General features: G+C 42.5%; 1 protein-coding gene across 7 annotated transcripts in view; it reads left to right on the top strand.

Moving 5' to 3' along the window:
• The window catches only part of arhgef28a (Rho guanine nucleotide exchange factor (GEF) 28a), a 447,370-nt gene that overhangs the window by 133,524 nt on the left and 292,424 nt on the right, over positions 1 to 21,422 (top strand). For all 7 annotated transcript variants that reach the window (XM_060836132.1, XM_060836104.1, XM_060836122.1 and 4 more), the window contains one exon: positions 6,857 to 6,947. In XM_060836132.1, coding sequence (XP_060692115.1) covers positions 6,857 to 6,947 — 91 coding nt within the window. The remainder of the gene's footprint in view (positions 1 to 6,856; positions 6,948 to 21,422) is intronic.

Here is a 21,422-nt window from a genome sequence, read left to right as displayed (position 1 = left end):
TAAGGAACTATTAGATATAATGGAAAAAGGACATATGGAACTTCATTGTTCAAGGAAATGAAAAGGAAAATGTCATTTTGTGTTTTTTTTTAATTCTATATATTGAATTATTTAAGAAGGAATATGTTATCACCTAATAATATTTGAAAGGATTCCTGAAATGTATGAAACAAGAGATAGGTAGTGGATATAATAAGTAATGTCAGAAGTCACATGATTATAGCCCAACAGGTTTATTTGAAACCACAAGCTTTCAGAGTACTGGTCCTTCATCAGGTGAAGTGGAGGGAAGTGCACAGGCACAGAATTTATAGGTGGAAAGATAATGCCAAGATAATTCCAGGTGATTAAGAGTGTCAAAAGATAAATACAAATAACGTGAGTGGAGTGTCAACTGGCTGAATAACAAGTCTTTGCAGGTGATCAAAAGTGTCAGACAGCTGTCAACAGCTGAATAGTAATTGAGGAGATGACCTATAATCCAACTAATTATGGAAAAGAGATAATAAAAAACTGTGATGGTGCTGGTGACAAACCAAATGGTTCTAATAACATAATAAATATATGTCGCATGACAAGGGTCTAACCAAAGTAACAAATAATCCAAAACTAATTAAAGTAGAGAGATAACAAATTTCCAAGGTGATGGTGTCAAAATGTAACAGTAAAGAAGCTTTTGCACAGGACGGTATGGGGGTGGGGGTGGGGGTTGGGGGGGGCAGGGGGAGGGGTTGGGGGGGTGGAGGGGTGGGGTGGTGGTGGTTACATGTAGTACAACATGAACCCAAGATCACGGTTGAGGCCTTCCTCATGGGTATGGAACTTGGCTATCAGTTTGTGCTTGGTGATTTTGTATTATTTTGTATCTCTAAGGCCGCCTTGGAGGATACTTACCCGAAGATCAAAGGTTCAATGTCTTTGACAGCTGAAGTGTTCCCTCGATTCGGGGGAACACTTCAGTTCAACACCGGCCCCTCCACACCATATATTAAGTAACGATCAATTAGGTGTGAACTGGTTGTACAAGTATGGGGAACAACATTCTCTCCAAAGAGTGTGACCACACAGCTGCTGGGAAGTTCTACATGGCGTGACAAAACATTGACTTTTGCATGTGGAAACCATTGCCAAACACAGATGTTAGAGGTCTGTGCAGTAGGGAAAGAATTTGGAGGATGATTGATGAGGAGATAGTAATTAGTGATCTTGAATAATACCTAAACATCTTGTCATCATGCATTAATCCTGCAACATTTTACTGTCTCTCTAATATCTGCCCCTTCTACCGGGCAGATTGACTGCTGCAGGATATGGGATGTTCTTTAAATGTGGCTCATGGTACCCCTTCAATAAGTCAAGATTAGAGTGGTGCTGAAAAAGCACAGCAGATCAGGCAGTATCTGAGGAGCAGGAAAATCAACGTTTTGGGCAAAAGCCCTTCATCAGGAATAATCCCTTCAATAATTCTACCAAATCTAAGCCACTTGAGAGTGTGTTTGCCAGCATAATTTTTGAGCATACCATTGAGCTGCATAAACAAGTATTTCAGCACCTCGGCAGTTCTAGTGATTCCCTACAAAGAAACCCACACATCAAAGTAGTGTGCTGAATCCTGCAGAACTTCATTCAATACTAAAGACTGCATTTGAAAAAGTTTTCAATATTTGGATGACTAGGAAACACGTGAGGAGGTAGCAGGTATATAGGGACCACTCCAATATCTTGCAGCAAGTGATGCGAGGGATGAATTAATTCTGTGATTCCAGTGACCTCATTCCTCACTTTGAGAATTCTTGCCAGCCCTTCTTGCATCCTTCACCATCTTCATCTTACATGAAACAACAATTAAACCATTCAGTCAAATTTTATTGCAATGAGTTTCTATCAAAGCAGATGGGGAACAGTCTGCTGACATCCTCAGAGAAGATTTTGGCACTGCAATTCCATAATTTAGGTCTCAGCATATCCAAATACCTGTAGATCAATGGACAGCAAAGAAAAATGAGTGATATCTTGAAAACACTTATTTATTTGCTGCATCAATCTCTTCAGAGCGTCACTTGATTATGCAAGGTGAACATTTACTTCAGGTCATAGACATTTACAGCACGGAAACAGACCCTTTGGTTGAACTCGTCTATGCTGACCATATATCCTAACCTAATCTAGTCCCATTTGCCAGTGCTTGGCCCATATCCCTCCAGACTCTTCCTATTCATGTACCCATCCAGATGCTTTTTAAATGTTGCAGTTGTACTAGCCTCCACCATTTCCTCTGGCAGCTCATTCCTTAAATGCACCACCCTCTGGATGAAAACATTGCCCCTTAGGTCCCTTTTATATCTTTCCCCTCTCACCCTAATCCTATGCCATCTGCTTCTGGACTCCTCCAGCCCAGAGAAAGAGACTTTGTCTAAATATCCTATCCATGCCCTTTATGATTTTATAAACCTCTATAACGTCACCCCGCAACATCCAATGCTCCAGGGAAAACAGCCCCAACCTAATCAGGCTCTTCTTATAGCTCAAATCATCCAACCCTGGCAAAATCTTTGTAAATCTTTTCTGAACCCTTTCAAGTTTCACAATATCCTTCTAGTAGGAAGGAATCAAGAGACAGATTTCAATAAAACATATAATCAAGAAAGAACCCACTCTACTCACTACTGTAGACTTACAGCAAGGTTACACATTAAAAGCTATGCACTTATGTGTTCCTGTACTGTAAGCTCTTCCACGCAGATTCCCTCCAAGATCAGTTTTGAATTTCACTGTTTGTTAAGTTTTCCTAGATGCGCTGTGATGTCCAGAGACTCTTGAATTCAAGCAAAGGCAGTCACTGTGCAGATTCACTGCTGTGTCAGTTACCAGTGTAGGTTTCTTTCTTTCTCTCCTTCTCTGACCACGTGCTGCCTTTTGTCTGTCTTCTCCCTTTTAAAAGTGCCGTTGTTTTGATATTTTTTCTCCAAAGTTCCAAAACAATGCAATTGCACATAAAACAGTCATTGCTGCTCCTGGAATTTGAAGAAAACTCCTTCAACACCTAAAACACCTTAAAAAAGGAGCAGCTCTTACAATCTTTTCCCGAGCCCAGAGTTGTATCATGTTCCAGCAAAACCACAAAATCTAGTGGCTCTTAACTTAAATATAATCACCTCTGTGATAACCAACCTACATTTGTGTTTCAGTCTAACAACCACCTGATGAAGAAGCAGCACTTCAAAAGCTAGTGTGCCTCCAAATAAACCTGTTGGACCATAACCTGGCGTTGTGTGATTTTTAACTTAAGTTTTAACATTTTTCTTAATCAACCTGCTCAGATGTTATTACACATCTCTGGAGTAAGTGAACCTTGAACCCGGGTCTGTTGATCCAGAGGTAGGGGTACTACCACTAATCCACTTAAAATTCATCATTTTTGTGTTCAAATCTTTCCAGTGCCTTTTTCCTTCCTAATCCTCTTCAGTCCTATGTCCCTCTGAGAATTCTGCCATTCTCCAATTCTGTTTTTGTGCATTCTCTACTCCTTCACCTCACCATTGACAGATCATATGGCCTCTAACCCCTGGAATTCCTTTACCAAACCTTTCCATCATCTATGTTTGTCTCTCTCTATCTCTTCTGCACTCTCTATGCTTTTTACATTGGAGCATAACACTTAGAGCAGTAGGCCATTTGGCCTTTTTGAACTTCATCCACTCGTGAGTAAGATCATGGCTAACCTGGTTGGTGCCTCATCTCCACTTTCCTGTCTGCATTGCATAACCCTTGATAATTTAAGACCATTGATAAAACTTAAGTGTGATCACGCTTTAAGTCAACCGAACTAATAGCTTTTTTTTAATGATATGAGGTGCCAGTCTTGGCTAGGAATAGACAAAGTTAAAAATCACACAACACCAGGTTATAGTCCAGGTTTATTTGAAACGACAAGTTTTCAGAGCCCCGCTCCTTTGTCAGGTAGTTAGTGGGGCAGGATTCATAGGATACAGAATTTATAAGGAAAAGATCAAAGTGTCATACAACTGATGTGATGTATTGACAAACCTAGATTGCTGTTAAGTCTTTAATCACATCGAATGGGGATGCAGGTTTCTTTCCCCAGAATTTCTTTCAGCCCTGAGATAACTTAAGCTTTTATCAGTATATGTTTAAAAGTGACATCTCACTTTGTGCAAGAAAGGTGCAAGGTTACAGTCTGTCTGTTTTCCAACCTGGAGCTGACTGTTTTTTTTTCCCAAAGCAGGAATTCATAAAATTCACATTGACTGACTGCCTATGGATTCTGTATTTTTGAACAAAATAGAATGTATCTGCAAATACAAATCTGCAAACGCAAATTCACTCCATAGCGTGTGTGTGTATGTGAGACAGATGGAAAGTATGTGTGTGGGACAGAGGGAGAGAATGTGTGTTTGCGTGCATGCTTGATAGAGTGTGTGCGCGAGTGTGACAGAACATATGCCTGTGAGTGTGTGTGTGTTAAGAGTGTACAGTGTGGTGGGGTCACCTGTGGTGTGGCATGAACTCAAGATCCCAGTTGAGGCTGTCCTTATGGGTACCAAACTTGGCTATCAGCCTATGCTTGGCGACTTTGTTGTTGCATATCCCGAAGTTCGCCTTGGAGGATGTTCGCCCGAAGATCCAAAGCCGAATGTCCTTGACCGCTGAAGTGCTTTCCCGCTGGGAGGGCACATCCTTGTCTGCAATTGTTGCACAGAGTTATTCATGTACTGTCATAGCCTCTCTATGGTTTAGCCAATATACCATGCCTCGAGGCATCCTTGCCTACAGTGTATGAGATAGACATGAGTACGTGCTGCGCATGTGGTGGGTGATGAGTCCACATGTAATGGTAGTATCCATGTCGACGCTCTGACACGTCTTGCATTGTTTGCCGTGGCAGGGCTTATGATGTGGTAATGTTGCCCTGAAGGCTGGGTAGTTTGCTGTAAACAATGGTCTGTTTAATGTTTGGTGGTTGTTTAAAGGTGAGAAATAGGAAGATCTTGGTGAGGTGCTCACCTGCATCAATAATGTGACCAAGGCTGTGAATATCATGGTGTCATTTCTCTTCTCCCGGGAAGTACTGGATGACGAAGGATACCCTATTGGTTGTATCCTGTGTCTGTCTCCTGAGGAGGTCAGTACGGTTTTTCGCTGTGGCATGTAGGAATGCATGATCGATGAGTTGAGCATCGTATCCCATTCTTATGATGGTGTCCTTCAGCACCTTCAGGTGTCTGTCATGTTCCTACTCATGAACAGATCCTGTGTATGCACAGGGCTTGTCCATAGGAGATGGCTGTTTTAATATATTTACTGATATGTCCATCCTTAATGGAGGTGTGTGTGTCCAAGAATGAGACTGATCCGAAAGAGTAGTCCATTGTAAGTCTGACATTGGGATGAAACTTGTTGAAATCAGTATGTAATTGTTTCAATGACTCCTTGCCATGGGTCCAGAGGAAGAAAATGTCATCAGTGTATCCAGTGTATAGTGTTGGTCAGAGGTCCTATGCAGCAAAGAAGTTTTGTTTGGACTTATGCAAAAAAATGTTGGTATATTGTGGTGCAAATTTGATCCCTTTTGCTGTTCTGTGTGTCTGGATAAAGAACTGGTTGTTGAAGGTGAAGATGTTGCAGTTGAGGATGAAGTGGATGAGTTGTAGGATGGTGCATGGAGATTGGCAGTTGTTGGTATTGAGTACTGAAGCTGTTGCAGCAATGCTGTCATTGTGGGGGATGCTGGTGTAGAGCATTGAAAAGTCCATTGTGACAAGGAATGCTCCTGGTTCGACTGGTCTGTTGGTGCTGAGTTTCTGTAAGAAATCTGTAATGTCTTGACAGAAACTGGAGGGTCCCCTATCCAATGGGTTTCAAAATACCCTCAACATAGCCAGAGAGGTTCTCACTCAGGGTCCCAAATCCTGTTATGATGGGATGTCCAGGTATGTTGGCTTTGTGTATCTTTGGAAGTTTTTTGAAAGCTCACTGTCAACTTTTGTCTCGAGAGTGTGGTGCTGGAAAGGCACAGCAGGTCAGGCAGTATCTGACTTTTGTCTGTATTGTGTTCCTGCAAAATATACTGACAATTATTTCTACATTAGAGGTGGTTTATAAATGTAGGTGATATCATTTTTCAATTGTTCTTTTCTCAATTAATTGTCTGCTACCTTTCAGTTTCTGAAACAAAATCATGTAATGCTTCTTTCTTAGTTGGACTGGAGTTTATAAAGTCATGAGGGACGTGGATAGGGTGAATAGCGAAGGTCTTTTTCTTAGGGTAGGGAAGTCCAAAGCTGGATGGCTACATGAATAGGAAAGGTTTAATGGACCAAAAGGTTTAATGGGACTAGATCAGTTCAGGATATCTGTTCAGGGCAGACGAGTTGAACTGAAGGGTCTGTTTCCGTGCTGTATAACTCTATGGCCTGCTGATTATTTCTCACACTTTTTTATTTCAGAAATGCAGTATTTTGCTTTTGTGTGCTATACCGATGCGTTGTAACCAAAATTGTGTGCAGGGAGTGTTGGCAAATTAGAAATTTGTGTAAATACAATAAATTCAACCAAGCATAATACCAGGTGGATCTTTTAAAATCTGTCAGTTCAATTCTGTATATTCCACTCCAAGCCAATTTAAAACTCAAAGACCATGACCACAGAGTGCATTCAAAATTATGAACAACAATTCTATAGGCATTGAATGAATAGCAATATTTTTATCCTTTTTAACTTCCACTAATAATTTAGACCAACTGTACAAATGTCAACATTTTGTCTGAAAATTTGTTTTGAAGTTTGTTTTTTGGAATAAAATAATTCATGCTTTCTACCATGTATTTTCTTCCAGGTACCTTACCAGGGAAATGCAAAAATGGATGAACTGAAGTTGAATCATCTCTGTACAGAGGAGGGCCGTAGTGAAGTAAAAGAAGAACAAGGTATATTGATATCATTTAACAATTGATGTACAGTTAATTGACAGATAAATACAAAAGCACTGTAATTTAATTTTAGAATTCTATTTTGGATTGTGAGAACTCAGGAAACTTGCATATTAAGCAGCCTTATTTGTAAGTCATGATTTGGATGTGCCGGTGTTGGACTGCGGTGAACAAAGTTAAAAATCGCACAACACCAAGTTATAGTCCAACAGGTTTATTTGGAAGCACTAGCTTTTGGAGCATTGCTCCTACATCAGGCAGTTGTCCTGATGAAGAAACATCACTCTGAAAGCTACCTGTTGGACTATACCATGGTGTTGTGTGATTTTTAACTTCATTTGTAAGTTCCTTGAACTTGAGAAATTACCCATTGTTGAGATTTCTCATATAAGACACAACTCAAAACTTTGAATTTCAAGATGTAAATGTCAAGATGTAAATATCAAGATGTAAATCAATTTAGAAGTTGATTTGATTTATTTATTTATGTATTTTGTTACAGAATACAGTAAAAAGTGTTGTATATTGTTATATAATATCCATTTCTTGGGCCCATTTTTCAGAGAAAACACAGGCAAATATTGAATATATATATTTTCCTTGCCTGATACTGACCTTGCTGTGCACTGCTACTGTTTGTTCCATTGTTGTTGCTGTCCTTTTGGAACAAAATTGAACTGATTTTGATTCTGCACAATATTGGGAGGAAAATGGATATGTCTTAGCAAATTATATCTTTTGGATGTGGTCTAACACTTGAGGATTTGGGGTTGAATTCCACTTTATGTTTATTGAAATCCTATTTACTGTGGACAAATTTGTACTTTAAATTTACATGTAATATCTCCTAATTCAGACCATAACAAATTTGAATGATAATGGGTACCTCCATTGAGAACCATCTATTACAACCAATTTGGTAGCAACAAAATTTGGCTGTGCTTTATAGACTTTGGGACTAATGTCAACCGCTACAAAGTTCTATTGGTTCAGATAAGCCAAACAAGTTCCACTGACCTTGTAGGATCGCTCCCAAATGATAAAACTTCTCCTAACATGCCTTCTGATATCAGAGTCATGCAATCCTAAAGATGTGATCGTCTTCAACTCCTGAGCTGAAGCCTGCGTAGATCATGGTGATGGGAGATGTAGTGAAACAGTAAAATGCAACAACACCACCACCATCTTTAGTATAAAGAAGTGTCCCAAAGCTCTACAGAGAAGCTTTATAAAACATTTTATAGCACTAAGCCACATAAGGAGATATTGGGTCAAATGACCAAAAGGCTCATTCGAAAGATGTTTTAAAAAACATATTAACAAGGAAATTCAGATATAGAAGTGGTGTGGTATTGGCAGGAAATTCCAGATCTTGGGGCCTATCCATCAAAAAGCATGGCCTTTTGTTAAAACAATTATGGTTGGGAACATGATTGGGAAGATAGAAATAAATTAAGAGTTTGGTGCCACTTCAGCAGAAGATTTGGAGAGGCTACTGACCAGGTGAACTGTGGTGATGTACCTGTGAGACTGCAAGCAAGAGGCAAAGAAGGATATGCATAGGAAACCTGTGTTAAAATTACAGATGTGCGAATCCAATGCAAAATATAAGTGTTCCACTTTATATATATGTTGTGCTTTACTTGAATGTCCTTACTTGTCCAAGGGACCAGTCAAGGCATCACACCATGACATGAGCTAATGCAACATAGAATTTCCATCACGGGAGCAATTGGATTATAAATTAATCAATACTGTAGCAATTGGTAAAGGATGTGTTTAGTAGTGCAGGATAGCAGATTTCATTAATCACATCTGAAACTAGGTAACATTGAGCTGTGAACTCATACCAAGTGAAATTGAAGTGCAGCTAAGATAGACTTCATTGTGTGCTTGCGGAAACTGTTACAATGACTTGTCTGTGTTGTCAAAAGATCTGAAAGCAAGCTGCTGACTTTGCTGCTCTGTGGCTTATGATGGCCATGGTAGTCAACCTTTGCCTAAGACGTCGAACTTTAAATGTTTGCATTTATTGGCTCATGAGATATTAGTGTCACAACCCTCACAGGAGATGAGGTTTTATTCTCAATCCTGTCTTATATTATGAAAAGCACTAAGATTCTCTGGCCAAATATTCCTCTACATTTTCAGGGCTTTCTTGTCCTTCCCTGAGCACCTTCCATTGAGGTTCTTGAGCACCTGACAATGCCTCTTGGCAATTCGTCTTCCCCCTCACCCAGTCATTACCCTAGACAGCTGAAGGAGAAGTTAGTGGTGTACACTCTCTGTGCATTTTTAACATGAGCTATGTAGCATGGTGCATGTGGTTGTCCATAATGGTCATCACTTGTCTTACACCATATGCACATGTCAGAGGCTTGACAACACTCATGGTTGGATGGACTCCTCCATCACTTGGACTCCTGTGAGTGTAAATGGTGGTGTCTGTCACGTTCCCTGTCAACTGCTCAGGCATGTCTCCTGTGTGCTCACCATATTGTGTGCTCAGAGCTACACATGGACAAAAGCTCATAGACATGGACAATGAGTGCTAGTGAGAATGATGTGACGCTGCATCCTCTGAGGTCTTCTCTTCCTAACCTTTTATTTGATGTGAGAGAAGGAGTCATGAACACTGCTTCGTAATCAGCAGAGCGGGCATTGCCATCAAACATATAGATACTCACTGGCAAATCCGCGTCTGTGAGTAAGTGCCTGCCACCTCTTAAACATAACAGTTATTAGTTTCCCCCTTTTCTAAAGTCCTGGGTTGCTCCTGACTTTCAGCTGTGCTTTAAATGTGGTCCCTGCTTAACATGTATTCAAACTAAACCCTAGCTCCTGTCATTAGACTGGCTAGCTGCCATGCCCTTTGACTATTAATTGAGTTTCTGGATTAATGGTACTGGAAAAGCACAGCAGTTCAGGCAGCATCCGAGGAGCAGTAAAATTGATGTTTCGGGCAAAAGCCCTTCATCAGGAATACAGGCAGAGTGCCTGAAGGGTGGAGAAATAAATGAGAGGAGGGTGGGGGGTGGGGAGAAAGTAGCATAGAGTACAATAGGTGAGTGGGGGAGGGGAGGAAGGTGATAGGTCAGGGAGAAGGGTGGAGTGGATAGGTGGAAAAGATGATAGGCAGGTAGGACAACTCATGGGGACAGTGCTGAGCTGGAAGTTTGGAACTAGGGTGAGGTGGGGGAAGGGGAAATGTGGAAACTGTTGAAGTCCACATTGATGCCCTGGGGTTGAAGTGTTGGGAGGTGGAAGATGAGGCATTCTTCCTCCAGTAGTCGGGTGGTGAGGGAGCGGCGGTGAAGGAGGCCCAGGGCCTCCATGTCCTCGGCAGAGTGGGAGGGGGAGTTGAAATGTTGGTCCACAGGGCGGTGTGGTTGATTAGTGCGGGTGTCCCGGAGATGTTCACTAAAGCACTCTGCTAGGAGGCGTCCAGTCTCCCCAATGTAGAGGAGATTGCATCGGGAGCAATGGATACAATAAATGATATTGGTGGATGTGCAGGTAAAACTTTGATGGATGTGGAAGGCTCCTTTAGGGCCTTAGATGGAGATGAGGGAGGAGGTGTGGGCGCAAGTTTTGCAATTACTGCAATGGCAGCGGAAGGTGCCAGGATGGGAGGGTGGGTTGTAGGGGGGCGTGGACCTGACCAGGTAGTCATGGAGGGAACGGTCTTTGCGGAAGGCGGAAAGGGATGGGGAGGGAAATATTCGCAAATCTTCGCATAAACCAAATCATCCGCGGACATTTCCGCCACCTCCAAAAAGACCCCACCACCAGGGATATATTTCCCTCCCCACCCCTTTCCACCTTCTGCAAAGACTGTTCCCTCCATGACTACCTGTTCAGGTCCATGCCCCCCTACAATCCACCCTCCAGTCCTGGCACCATCCCCTGCCACCGTAGTAATTGCAAAACCTGCCCCCACACCTCTTCCCTTACGTCCATCCAAGGCCCTAAAGGAGCCTTCCACATCTATCAAAGTTTTACCTGCACATCCACCAATATCATTTATTGTATCCGTTGCTCCCGATGCATTCTCCTCTACACTGGGGAGACTGGACGCCTCCTAGCAGAGTGCTTTAGTGAACATCTCTTGGACACCCGCACCAATCAACCACACCGCCCCGTGGCCCAACATTTCAACTCTCCCTCCCACTCTGCTGAGGACATGGAGGCCCTGGGCCTCCTTCACCGCCGCTCCCTCACCACCCGACTACTGAAGGAAGAACGCCTCATTAGATTAGATTACTTACAATGTGGAAACAGGCCCTTCGGCCCAACAAGTCCACACCGACCCGCCGAAGCGCAACCCACCCAGACCCCCTATATTTACCACTTACCTAACACTACGGGCAATTTAGCATGGCCAATTCACCTGACCAGCACATCTTTGGACTGTGGGAGGAAACCGGAGCACCCGGAGGAAACCCACACAGACACGGGGAGAACGTGCAAACTCCACACAGTCAGTCGCCTGAGTCGGGAATTGAACCCAGGTCCCTGGCGCTGTGAGGCAGCAGTGCTAACCGCTGTGCCACCGTGCTGCCCGTTACCGCCTCATCTTCCACCTCGGAACACTTCAACCCCAGGGCATCAATGTGGACATCAACAGTTTCCACATTTTCCCTTCCCCCATCTTACCCCAGTTCCAAACTCCCTGCTTAGCACTGTCCCCATGACTTGTCCAGACTTGTCCTACCTGCCTATCTTCTTTTCCACCCATCCACTCCACCCTCGTCCCTAACCTATCACCTTCATCCAATCTCCCACTCACCTATTGTACTCTATACTACTTTCGCCCCACCTCCACCCTCCTCTCATTTATTTCTCCACCCTTCAGGCACTCTGCATGTATTTCTGATGAAGGGCTTTTGCCCGAAACGTCGATTTTACTGCTCCTTGGATGCTGCCTGAACTGCTGTGCTTTCCCAGCACTACAAATGCAGAACCTGGTTTCTGTATTATTGTATTTGTATTTACCATTAATTGAGTGTCTTGGATATCATTACTGATCCACCTGTGCACCTTGCCCGCATGCTCATTGCAACTGCTTTACATCCCAGCATCAGTATCCTGTCATTGCTGGCAAAACTTCTGCTCAACTTCTCTGTTACTTACTCCTTTCCTCTCTATTGTACAATTGCTCTTTCATTTTCTCTGCGTGACATTTTTGCACCCAGTTGTGTTGCCAGACTTGTCCCACAACTCTGTCAAATTTGTAACATGTTTTCTTTCTCAAATAAAGTTACTTCTTTATTACACCCTGAGAACACAATGACTAGTCAGATAATTTCATTGTTATTGAACGATTCAAGTTTATACTGGGTATTATTTTCTAAATGGTTGAGTTGCTGAATTGATGAGCTCCATCTCAGCCATACAGATGTGCAGTTTGTAATGCTAAGACCTCTTCGGATTTGCCATAAATAAATCTGAGGAGTTGTTTAACCGACATCAAGAATACAGCAGGTGGAGCTGTGTACTTCATTGTGTGAAGTGTATTCACTGCAAAGTGCAGCACAAAACTGAAGTATTTTGCATAAATGGTAGTAAAGGAATAAAATTGTAGATTTTTCTTTTTTCGAGAAACCTTATGGGAGAATATAGTGGGAGAAAAGTAGACCTTGTTAAGCTGATGCTGAGGCACCTCTTTGATTGGAAATGGAGTGAACATTGTTTTGGCAATCGCTTGTTTGGCTGTCTTGAAAAGGATGAAATCGGAAATGAATTATGAGCTTGAAAAATGGAGTAAATCAATGGGGAGGAAAGATTGGGCACAGTCTGCAGTAGATTCATCTCAATTCGAGTCCATTTTATATTACGGAGAACGATAAATTTCACCACTACTTGCAGTCTATAAATCGGATAGAGAGTGCACTATATCTTTCACAGCACTAATATATATGATTAAAAGCAGAAGCCAGAATCGGGGTGACATGCCTTATCACATCCCTCCAATCAGAGACTTTTCACATTATATAGTGTCCGGCTCTGGTATTTGCATAGGAGCAGATCTAGACAAGGCATCTGGAAGCAAATGGATATCACAGTAAGGGAGAAGTAGGAGTAGGAACAGAAATTATGGAAGTAGAGTCTGACTGACTGTAGTGTGGGAAGCAGATCAACCTACTGAGCCTGGAGGAAACACTCCTTCTCTTAGCCCACAAGCAGTCCTTCGAAGGTAGGAATCCATATAGATGTGAAGCTTCTCCCATTCTTAAACTAACACTCTAAAACTAGAATTCTTTCCTTATTTATGATACTTCAATTCTTACTCATACTTGAATTATACAAAGGAAGAAAAATAGACTATTCAACTCCTCAAGCCTGTTCCACCATTCGATGAGATCATGGATGATCTGTGGTCTTCTGCTGCGCTTTTCCAGCAACACATTTTCAGCTCTGTTTTCCAGCATCTGGAGACCTCACTTTCTCCTGATCTGTGGTCTAACACTATATACCTGCCTTTTATCTTGTAATATCTTTGCTTAACAAAAACTTAATCTATTTCAGATTTAAAATTAACAGTTGATCTAGTGTCAACTGCCATTTATGGAAGAGTGTTCCAGATCTCTACCATCCTTTGTGTGTAGGAGTCTTTTCCAATATGTCTCCTGAATGGTCTAGCCTGATTTGCAGTCTATACCCCCTTGTTCTAGAATCCCCAACCTGTGGAAATAATTTATCTTTATTCATCTTGTCCTTTCTTGTTAATATTTTTTATTAATTTATTTTGTATCTGAAGTTTTTTTTTCAATTATAGTATTTAATTCCTTTACATCTTATTTAATTTTCTTTTCATTTTTCCAAATACGATTTCCAACTTTTCACACAAAGTAGCATGAGCAGATTCTCCAAGTATAAACTTTCAATTACGAGGGGCAAGGTGAATTAATACTACTGAAACATACTGAAACCTATGCTTACAAACTTTTGGTGATCAATCACTCTTAAACATATTTTCGTGTATGAATCTTTATAATACATGACACACGTGTGAGAAATGATTTGCAGGAATGGGCAAACACGTACTTTCATATTGTGGTGGATAAAGAATTTTCCTTCGAAGTCTGATGGCAGAAAAACACTGTCAGTATCTTGGTTTGATAGTTCTTTTTGACTTAATTGTGCCTTTTTGATATTTGTTACTGCACAGCTTGAGTATTAATTTTAAATTGATTGAGAAATGCATAGGATTTTTTTTTGGGACCCACACTGCTGTTCTTTGTTTATTTTCCATTTTTTAAATTAAAATGTATTCTTGTAGATTTCCCTGTGCTGCATGGGCCCAAGATTTGTATAAAATAATGATGTGGAATGTAGACTCTTCCTTAAATTTATATATTCATTTCTCAATGTGTACAAGAACAGAGATATATGGATGATATCTAAATGAAAACTGTCTGTTAAGACATGATTAAAGCATATTTTCTGATGTTCTTACTGTTGACCTACAAGATTTGGGGTGCAAGTTTTCATCCTTCTGTTCAGAGATGGAAGACTTAAAAAACAGTGGTGAACTAGTTTCTAAAATTCCAGTGGCCCCCCATTCCTGTTTTCAGCAATTTTGCCTGTGTATGTAGTGAGCCTACACCCAGCATTCCTGACGTTGCTGGCTACATTGTAATTCTCCACACAGTTTTGATATTCAGATTCTTTTTTTCTTAGGAAACATGGCTGTCGGCTCCTCAGGAATCATAGTCTTAGGGGAATCCAAGTCTCAAGTTGGGAACTGAAGAAAGAAGCCATTTAAAAATCCCTTTGCAAAATAATCCTCTCTTTACCTACTCATAAAACTGTCAATCAATTACAGACAGCACATCCCATTTCCATCCTCCCAGAGGAAATCTTAAACTTCATCATGAGACTACCTGGAAAAAAAAATGACAGGTTACCTGCTCCACCTGCTTTGTTGATTCAGTTGCCAGTTGACCTCATTATAAATACATATAAAATGGATTTAACTCAGCAGGAACCTATTTATTTGGTTGTAAAGTGGAGTGTTTTCTTTGTGTGATTGATATCTTTTGTAACATAGAAGTGTATGCCATTCAGCCCATGCTCATCATTTTATAAGATCATGGCTAATTGAACAATTCAGTGTCTTTTACTCATAATATCCCCGTAGTTCTTTAAGGAATTGATAATTATTTCATGGCCCTCTGGGATAGAGAATTTTAAAAAATTTAGTAAGGGGATTAGGATGTCATTGGCTAGGTCAGCATTTACTGCCCATCCCTAATTGCCTGCAACCACATTGACCAGACTAGGGCAGGATGGCAGATTACCTTCTCTAAAGGGCATTAGTGAACCAGGTGGGTTTTTCTGACTCTCAACTGTGGTCGTCATTAGATTCTTAATTCCAGATTTTTAATTGAATTGAAATTCCACCATCTGCCATGGCAGGATTCAAACCTGATATCTTAGAACATTACCTGGATCTCTAGATTAACAGTCCATCTATAATACCACAAGTTGTCACCTCCCCAATAATTCTTAGGGTTCACAAGCATGGGTAAAGTTGATTACCTTGTGTATTGGATTATTACATGTTTTTCAAAGAGATCTTTCAACTCTTGTGTGTTTATTTGGACATGTTTAAAAAGTATGAGGTAAGAGGGGCAGGTTCCTTCAGAATAGAGGCAGGTTCATAAGGTTGGGTAGGTTCCTTACTGCTGATAACCATTGCCTTGACAGAACTGCCGTTACAAAGCTCAACTGTTTTTAGCTGATACCAACCTGTTGTTTGAGGTAGCCTCACTAGTCTATTGTAGGAAAGTTATCAGTGTAGTCAGTACTGGTGTTTGAGGCAATTTTGGGTTAAGAAAATATTTAGTTTTCTCATTAGCAAGCTTCTGCTATGCCACTAAAATACTAAGTAGCATGAATACTTTACTTATGTAAGCATGCAAAATTTGAGTACTATAACATTTCAACATTAAATAAGAAGCATGCAACTTCATAACATTACAGATTTTGTCTTGCAGCCTTAAATACTTTCACTGTGCTTCATCAATTTTATTGAGCTTTTGCCTAATCTAAGATACATCTACCATAAGTAATGGCAATGTGCCCAGTGCGTAATAGTAGGAATACAGATTTATTTCTCAAATAGTAATTTTATGCACAACGAACAACTAATTCAGTCTCAGGATCTGTGCTGGCAGGCATGGATCACTTAAGTTTCACTCTCATGGGTGATGATGTCATGAGAAACATTTTAATGAATTACAGCTTTGCAAATCATTTCCAGTTTTACAGAAAACAATCTGTGATCCACTGAAAATAATATTGTTATCTACATAAAATGATGTACCTTTTAATCACCTTCCTGTTTCTCCATTTTGTTTTTTCTATCCAGCTGGATCATAGAACATAGAACATAGAAGGATACAGCGCAGTACAGGCCCTTCGGCCCTCGATGTTGCGCCGACCGAGTCCTACCTAACCTATACTAGCCCAATAACTTCCAAATGCCTATCCAATGCCCGCTTAAATGAACATAAAGAAGGAGAGTTCACCACTGATACGGGCAGGGCATTCCATGAACTCACAACCCGCTGTGTGAAGAATCTACCCCTAACATCTGTCCTATACCTACCACCCCTTAATTTAAAGCTATGTCCCTTAGTAACACCTGACTCCATTAGCGGTAAAAGGTTCTTAGTATCTACCCTATCTAAACCCCTAATCATCTTATACACTTCTATCAGATCTCCCCTAAACCTTCTCTTCTCCAATGAGAACAGCCCCAAGTGCCTCAGCCTTTCCTCATAAGATTTTCCTACCATTCCAGGCAACATCCTGGTAAACCTCCTCTGCACTCGTTCTAAAGCTTCCACATCCTTCCTATAGTATGGCGACCAAAACTGCACACAATACTCCAGATGAGGCCTCACCAGAGTCTTATACAACTGCAACATGACCTCAGGACTCCGGAACTCAATTCCTCTGCCAATAAAGCCCAGTACACCATATGCCTTCCTCACAGCACTATTTACCTGGGTGGCAACTTTCAGAGATCTGTGTACATAGACACCAAGATCCCTCTGCTCATCCACACTACCAAGTAGCCTACCATTAGCCCAGTAATCCATCATCTTGTTATTCCTACCAAAGTGAACGACTTCGCACTTAGCTACATTGAATTCCATTTGCCACATTTCCGCCCAGCTCTGCAACTTATCTATATCCCGCTGTAACCTACCACTTCCTTCCTCACTATCCACAACTCCACCGACTTTCGTGTCATCCGCAAACTTGCTTACCCAGCTTTCAAGTCCTTCCTCTAGATCATTTATAAAGATAACAAAAAGCAATGGTCCCAAAACAGATCCTTGTGGTACACCGCTAGTAACTGCGCTCCAAGATGAACATAATCCATCAACTACTACCCTCTGTCTCCTTCCAGCCAGCCAATTCCTAATCCAAACCTCTAATGTATCCTCAATGCCATACCTCCGAAGTTTTAGCATTAGCCTACCATGGGGAACCTTATCGAACGCCTTACTAAAATCCATATACACAACATCTACTGCTTTACCCTCATCCACTTCCATAGTCACCTTCTCAAAGAACTCAATAAGGTTTGTGAGGCACGACCTGCCCTTCACAAAACCATGCTGGCTATCCCTGATCACGTTATTCCTACCCAGATGTTCATAAATCTTATCCCTTACCATTCTCTCTAAGACTTTGCCCACCACTGAAGTCAGACTCACTGGCCTATAGTTAATAGGGCTATCCCTACTCCCTTTCTTGAACAATGGGACCACATTCGCTATCCTCCAGTCCTCTGGTACTATTCCCGTTGACAATGACGACATAAAAATCCAGGCCAATGGCTCTGCTATCTCCTCCCTAGCTTCCCATAGGATCCTGGGGTAAACGCCATCAGGCCCAGGAGACTTATCTATATTCATCCTTTCCAATATTCCCAAAACCTCTTCCCTGCATATTTCCAGGGCATCCATTCTAATTATTTGTGATTCCATATTCACATCAGCAACAGTGTCCTGTTCCTGAGTGAATACTGATGAAAAGTACTGATTTAATGTCTCTCCAATCTCCTCCGCCTCCACGCACAACTTCCCACTACTATCCTTGACTGGACCGATACCTACCCTAGTCATCCTTTTATTCTTGACATACCTATAGAAAGCCTTTGGGTTTTCCCTAATCCTACCAGCTAAAGACTTTTCATGTCCCCTTCTCGCTTTTCTTAGCTCCCTCTTTAGCTCCTTCCTGGCTACCTTATAACTCTCAATCGCCCCTACTGAACCTTCACGCCTCATCTTTACATATGCCGCCTTCTTCCCTTTCACAAGGGACTCCAATTCCTTACTAAACCACGGCTGCCTCACAAGGCCCTTTACACCATGCCTGACTGGTACATACCTATCGAGGACACGCAGTAGCTGCTCCTTGAACAATCCCCACATCTCATTAGTGTTCTTCTCTTGAAGCCTGTTTTTCCAATCCACACAACCTAAGTCATGCCTCACTGCATCATAATTTCCCTGCCCCCAGCTATAGCTCTTGCCCTGCGGCGCACGATTATCCCTCTCCATCACTAAAGTAAAAGTCACCGAGTTGTGGTCACTGTCCCCGAAGTGCTCACCTACCTCCAAGTCTAACACCTGGCCTGGTTCATTACCTAGAACCAAATCCAATATAGCCTCCCCTCTTGTTGGCCTGTCGACATATTGTGTCAGGAAACCCTCCTGCACACATTGTACAAACACCGACCCATCTAATGAACTCGAGCTATAGCTCTCCCAGTCAATATCTGGGAAGTTAAAGTCCCCCATAACAACCACCCTGCTACCTTCACTCTTTTCCTGAATCATCCTCGCAATATTATCCTCTACTTCTCTAGGACTATTAGGAGGCCTGTAGAAAACACCTAACAGGGTGACCTCACCTTTCCTATTTCTAACCTCAGCCCAAACTACCTCAGATGGCAAGTCCTCTTCCATCGTCCATTCCACTGCTGTGATACTGTCTTTGACAAGTAATGCCACGCCTCCCCCTTTTTTACCCCCATGTCTGATCCTACTAAAACATTTGAACCCTGGAACGTGCAACAGCCATTCTTGTCCCTGTTCTACCCACGTCTCTGTAATGGCCACAACATCGAAGTCCCAGGTACCAACCCACGCTGCAAGTTCACCTACCTTATTCCTTATACTTCTGGCATGTTAGTGGACATGTTAGTCCCAAATCTGTGCTTTGCCTTGAGCAAGCTAATAATTCAATTTGAATGTGATGGTGGGGTGGAGAAAGATGGGGGGGTGGGGGGTGGGGGCTGGGGTGGAGAAATTTTGACAGGGGAGTTTTGGGGTAAGTAAGTGGGGATTTTGAGTTGGGGTCCAGCTCTGCTGATACTCTGCTATTAACACTTGCAATGTCTGAGTATCCCTTGCAATGGCTTCTCTTCCTGCCTCTGCTCCATTACCTCTGATGTCCCCAAGGAATGAGCCTCAGCTCCCATCTCCATGCCATACCTCTGTGGCTGCATTCAAAGGCTCAGCATTTAATTTGCATATAACAGCATCCAGCTGTATATCTCCACCTCTTCTCTTGAATCCTTTACTGTTATTAAATTATCATAATGCTTATCCAACATTCAGTACTGAAAGTGCAGAATGTTCTTCCATTAAATATTTCATAGACTTCTTATTTCTACTGACTCTATTTGTCTTCATAGAAACAATCAGAGATTAAACTAGTTGGTCACCATTTTGATGTCAGATTCAATTTGGAGGTGAGCTTCTGACCTCATTTGTGTCATCATTTAGACTGTGTATTTCCAGCGATGTATCACTGTCCAGCTATGTATCACTGTCTGACCTGTGTCTCAGCTGATTACTGCCCGATCCATAAATTAAATGAGAATTATCCTGAGATACAATATTCTACCTGATCCCTCACCTGTTGAAGTGATGACAATGTTTCTCAATTTTCTGGTCTGCATTGGCTAGTCAAAAGCCCTCCAATCCCTCTGCTCCAATCCCAACCTCACCAACAAGCCAGCAGATAAAGGGGGCACAGTGGTAGTCTGGCGCACTGACCTCTACACCGCTGAAGCCAAACGCCAACTCGCGGACACCTCTTCCGACTGCCCCCTTGACCATGATCCCACCCCCCAACACCAAACCATCTTCTCCCAGACCATACAGAACCTCATCAACTCAGGATTTCTCCCACCCACAGCTTCCAATCTCATAGCCCGGGAACCCCGCACTGCCCGGTTCTACCTCCTTCCCAAGATCCACAAGTCTGACCACCCTGGCCGACCCATTGTCTCAACATGCTCCTGCCCCACTGAACTCATCTCTACCTACCTCGAAACTGTCCTATCCCCCCTCATCCAGGAACTCCCCACATACGTTCGAGACACCACCCACGCCCTCAACCTCCTCCAAGACTTCATTTCCCCAGCCCCCAACACCTCATCTTCACCATGGATATTCAATTCCTCTACACCTCCATCCGCCATGACCAGGGCCTCCAAGCCCTCCGTTTTTTTCTCTCCTGACGTCCCCAACAGTACCCTTCCACCGACACTCTCATTCGTTTGGCTGAACTGGTCCTCACCCATAACAATTTCTCCTTTGAATCCTCCCACTTCCTCCAGACCAAAATGGGTAGCCATGGGCACACGTATGGGCCCCAGCTATTTGTGTCTCTTTGTTGGCTACGTAGAACAGTTGATCTTCTGTAATTACACCGGCACCACTCCCCACCTCTTCCTCTGCTACATTGATGACTGCATTAGCACCACCTCGTCTCCTGCGAGGAGGTTGAGCAATTCATCAACTTCACCAACACATTCCACCCTGACCTTAAATTTACCTGGACCATCTCTGACACCTCCCTCCCCTTCCTGGAGCTCTCCATCTCCATTAATGATGACCAACTTGACACTGACATTTTTTACAAACCCACCAACTCCCATAGCTACTTGGATTACACCGCTTCCCACCCTACCTCTTGCAAAAATGCCATCCCGTATTCCCAATTTCTCCGCCTCCGCCGTATCTGCTCCCAGGAGGACCAGTTCCACCACAGAACACACTAGATGGCCTCCTTCTTTAGAGACTGCAATTTCCCATCCCACGTGGTTAAAGATGCCCTCCAACGCATCTCGTCCACATCCCGCACCTCCACCCTCAGACCCCACCCCTCCAACCGTAACAAGGACAGAACACCCCTGGTCATCACCTTCCACCCTACCAATCTTCGCATAAACCAAATCATCTGCCAACATTTCTGCCACCTCCAAAAAGACCCCACCACCAGGGATATATTTCCCTCCCCACCCCTTTCCACCTTCCGCAAAGACCGTTCCCTCCATGACTACCTGGTCAGGTCTACGCACCCCCTACAACCCACCCTCCCATCCTGTCACCTTCTTCTGCCACCGCAGGAACTGTAAAACCTGCGCCCACACCT

This window comes from Hemiscyllium ocellatum, chromosome 2 (assembly GCF_020745735.1).
Source record: "Hemiscyllium ocellatum isolate sHemOce1 chromosome 2, sHemOce1.pat.X.cur, whole genome shotgun sequence".
In the NCBI taxonomy this organism is placed as follows: domain Eukaryota; kingdom Metazoa; phylum Chordata; class Chondrichthyes; order Orectolobiformes; family Hemiscylliidae; genus Hemiscyllium; species Hemiscyllium ocellatum.
This window is presented reverse-complemented; position numbering and strand designations above follow the sequence as displayed.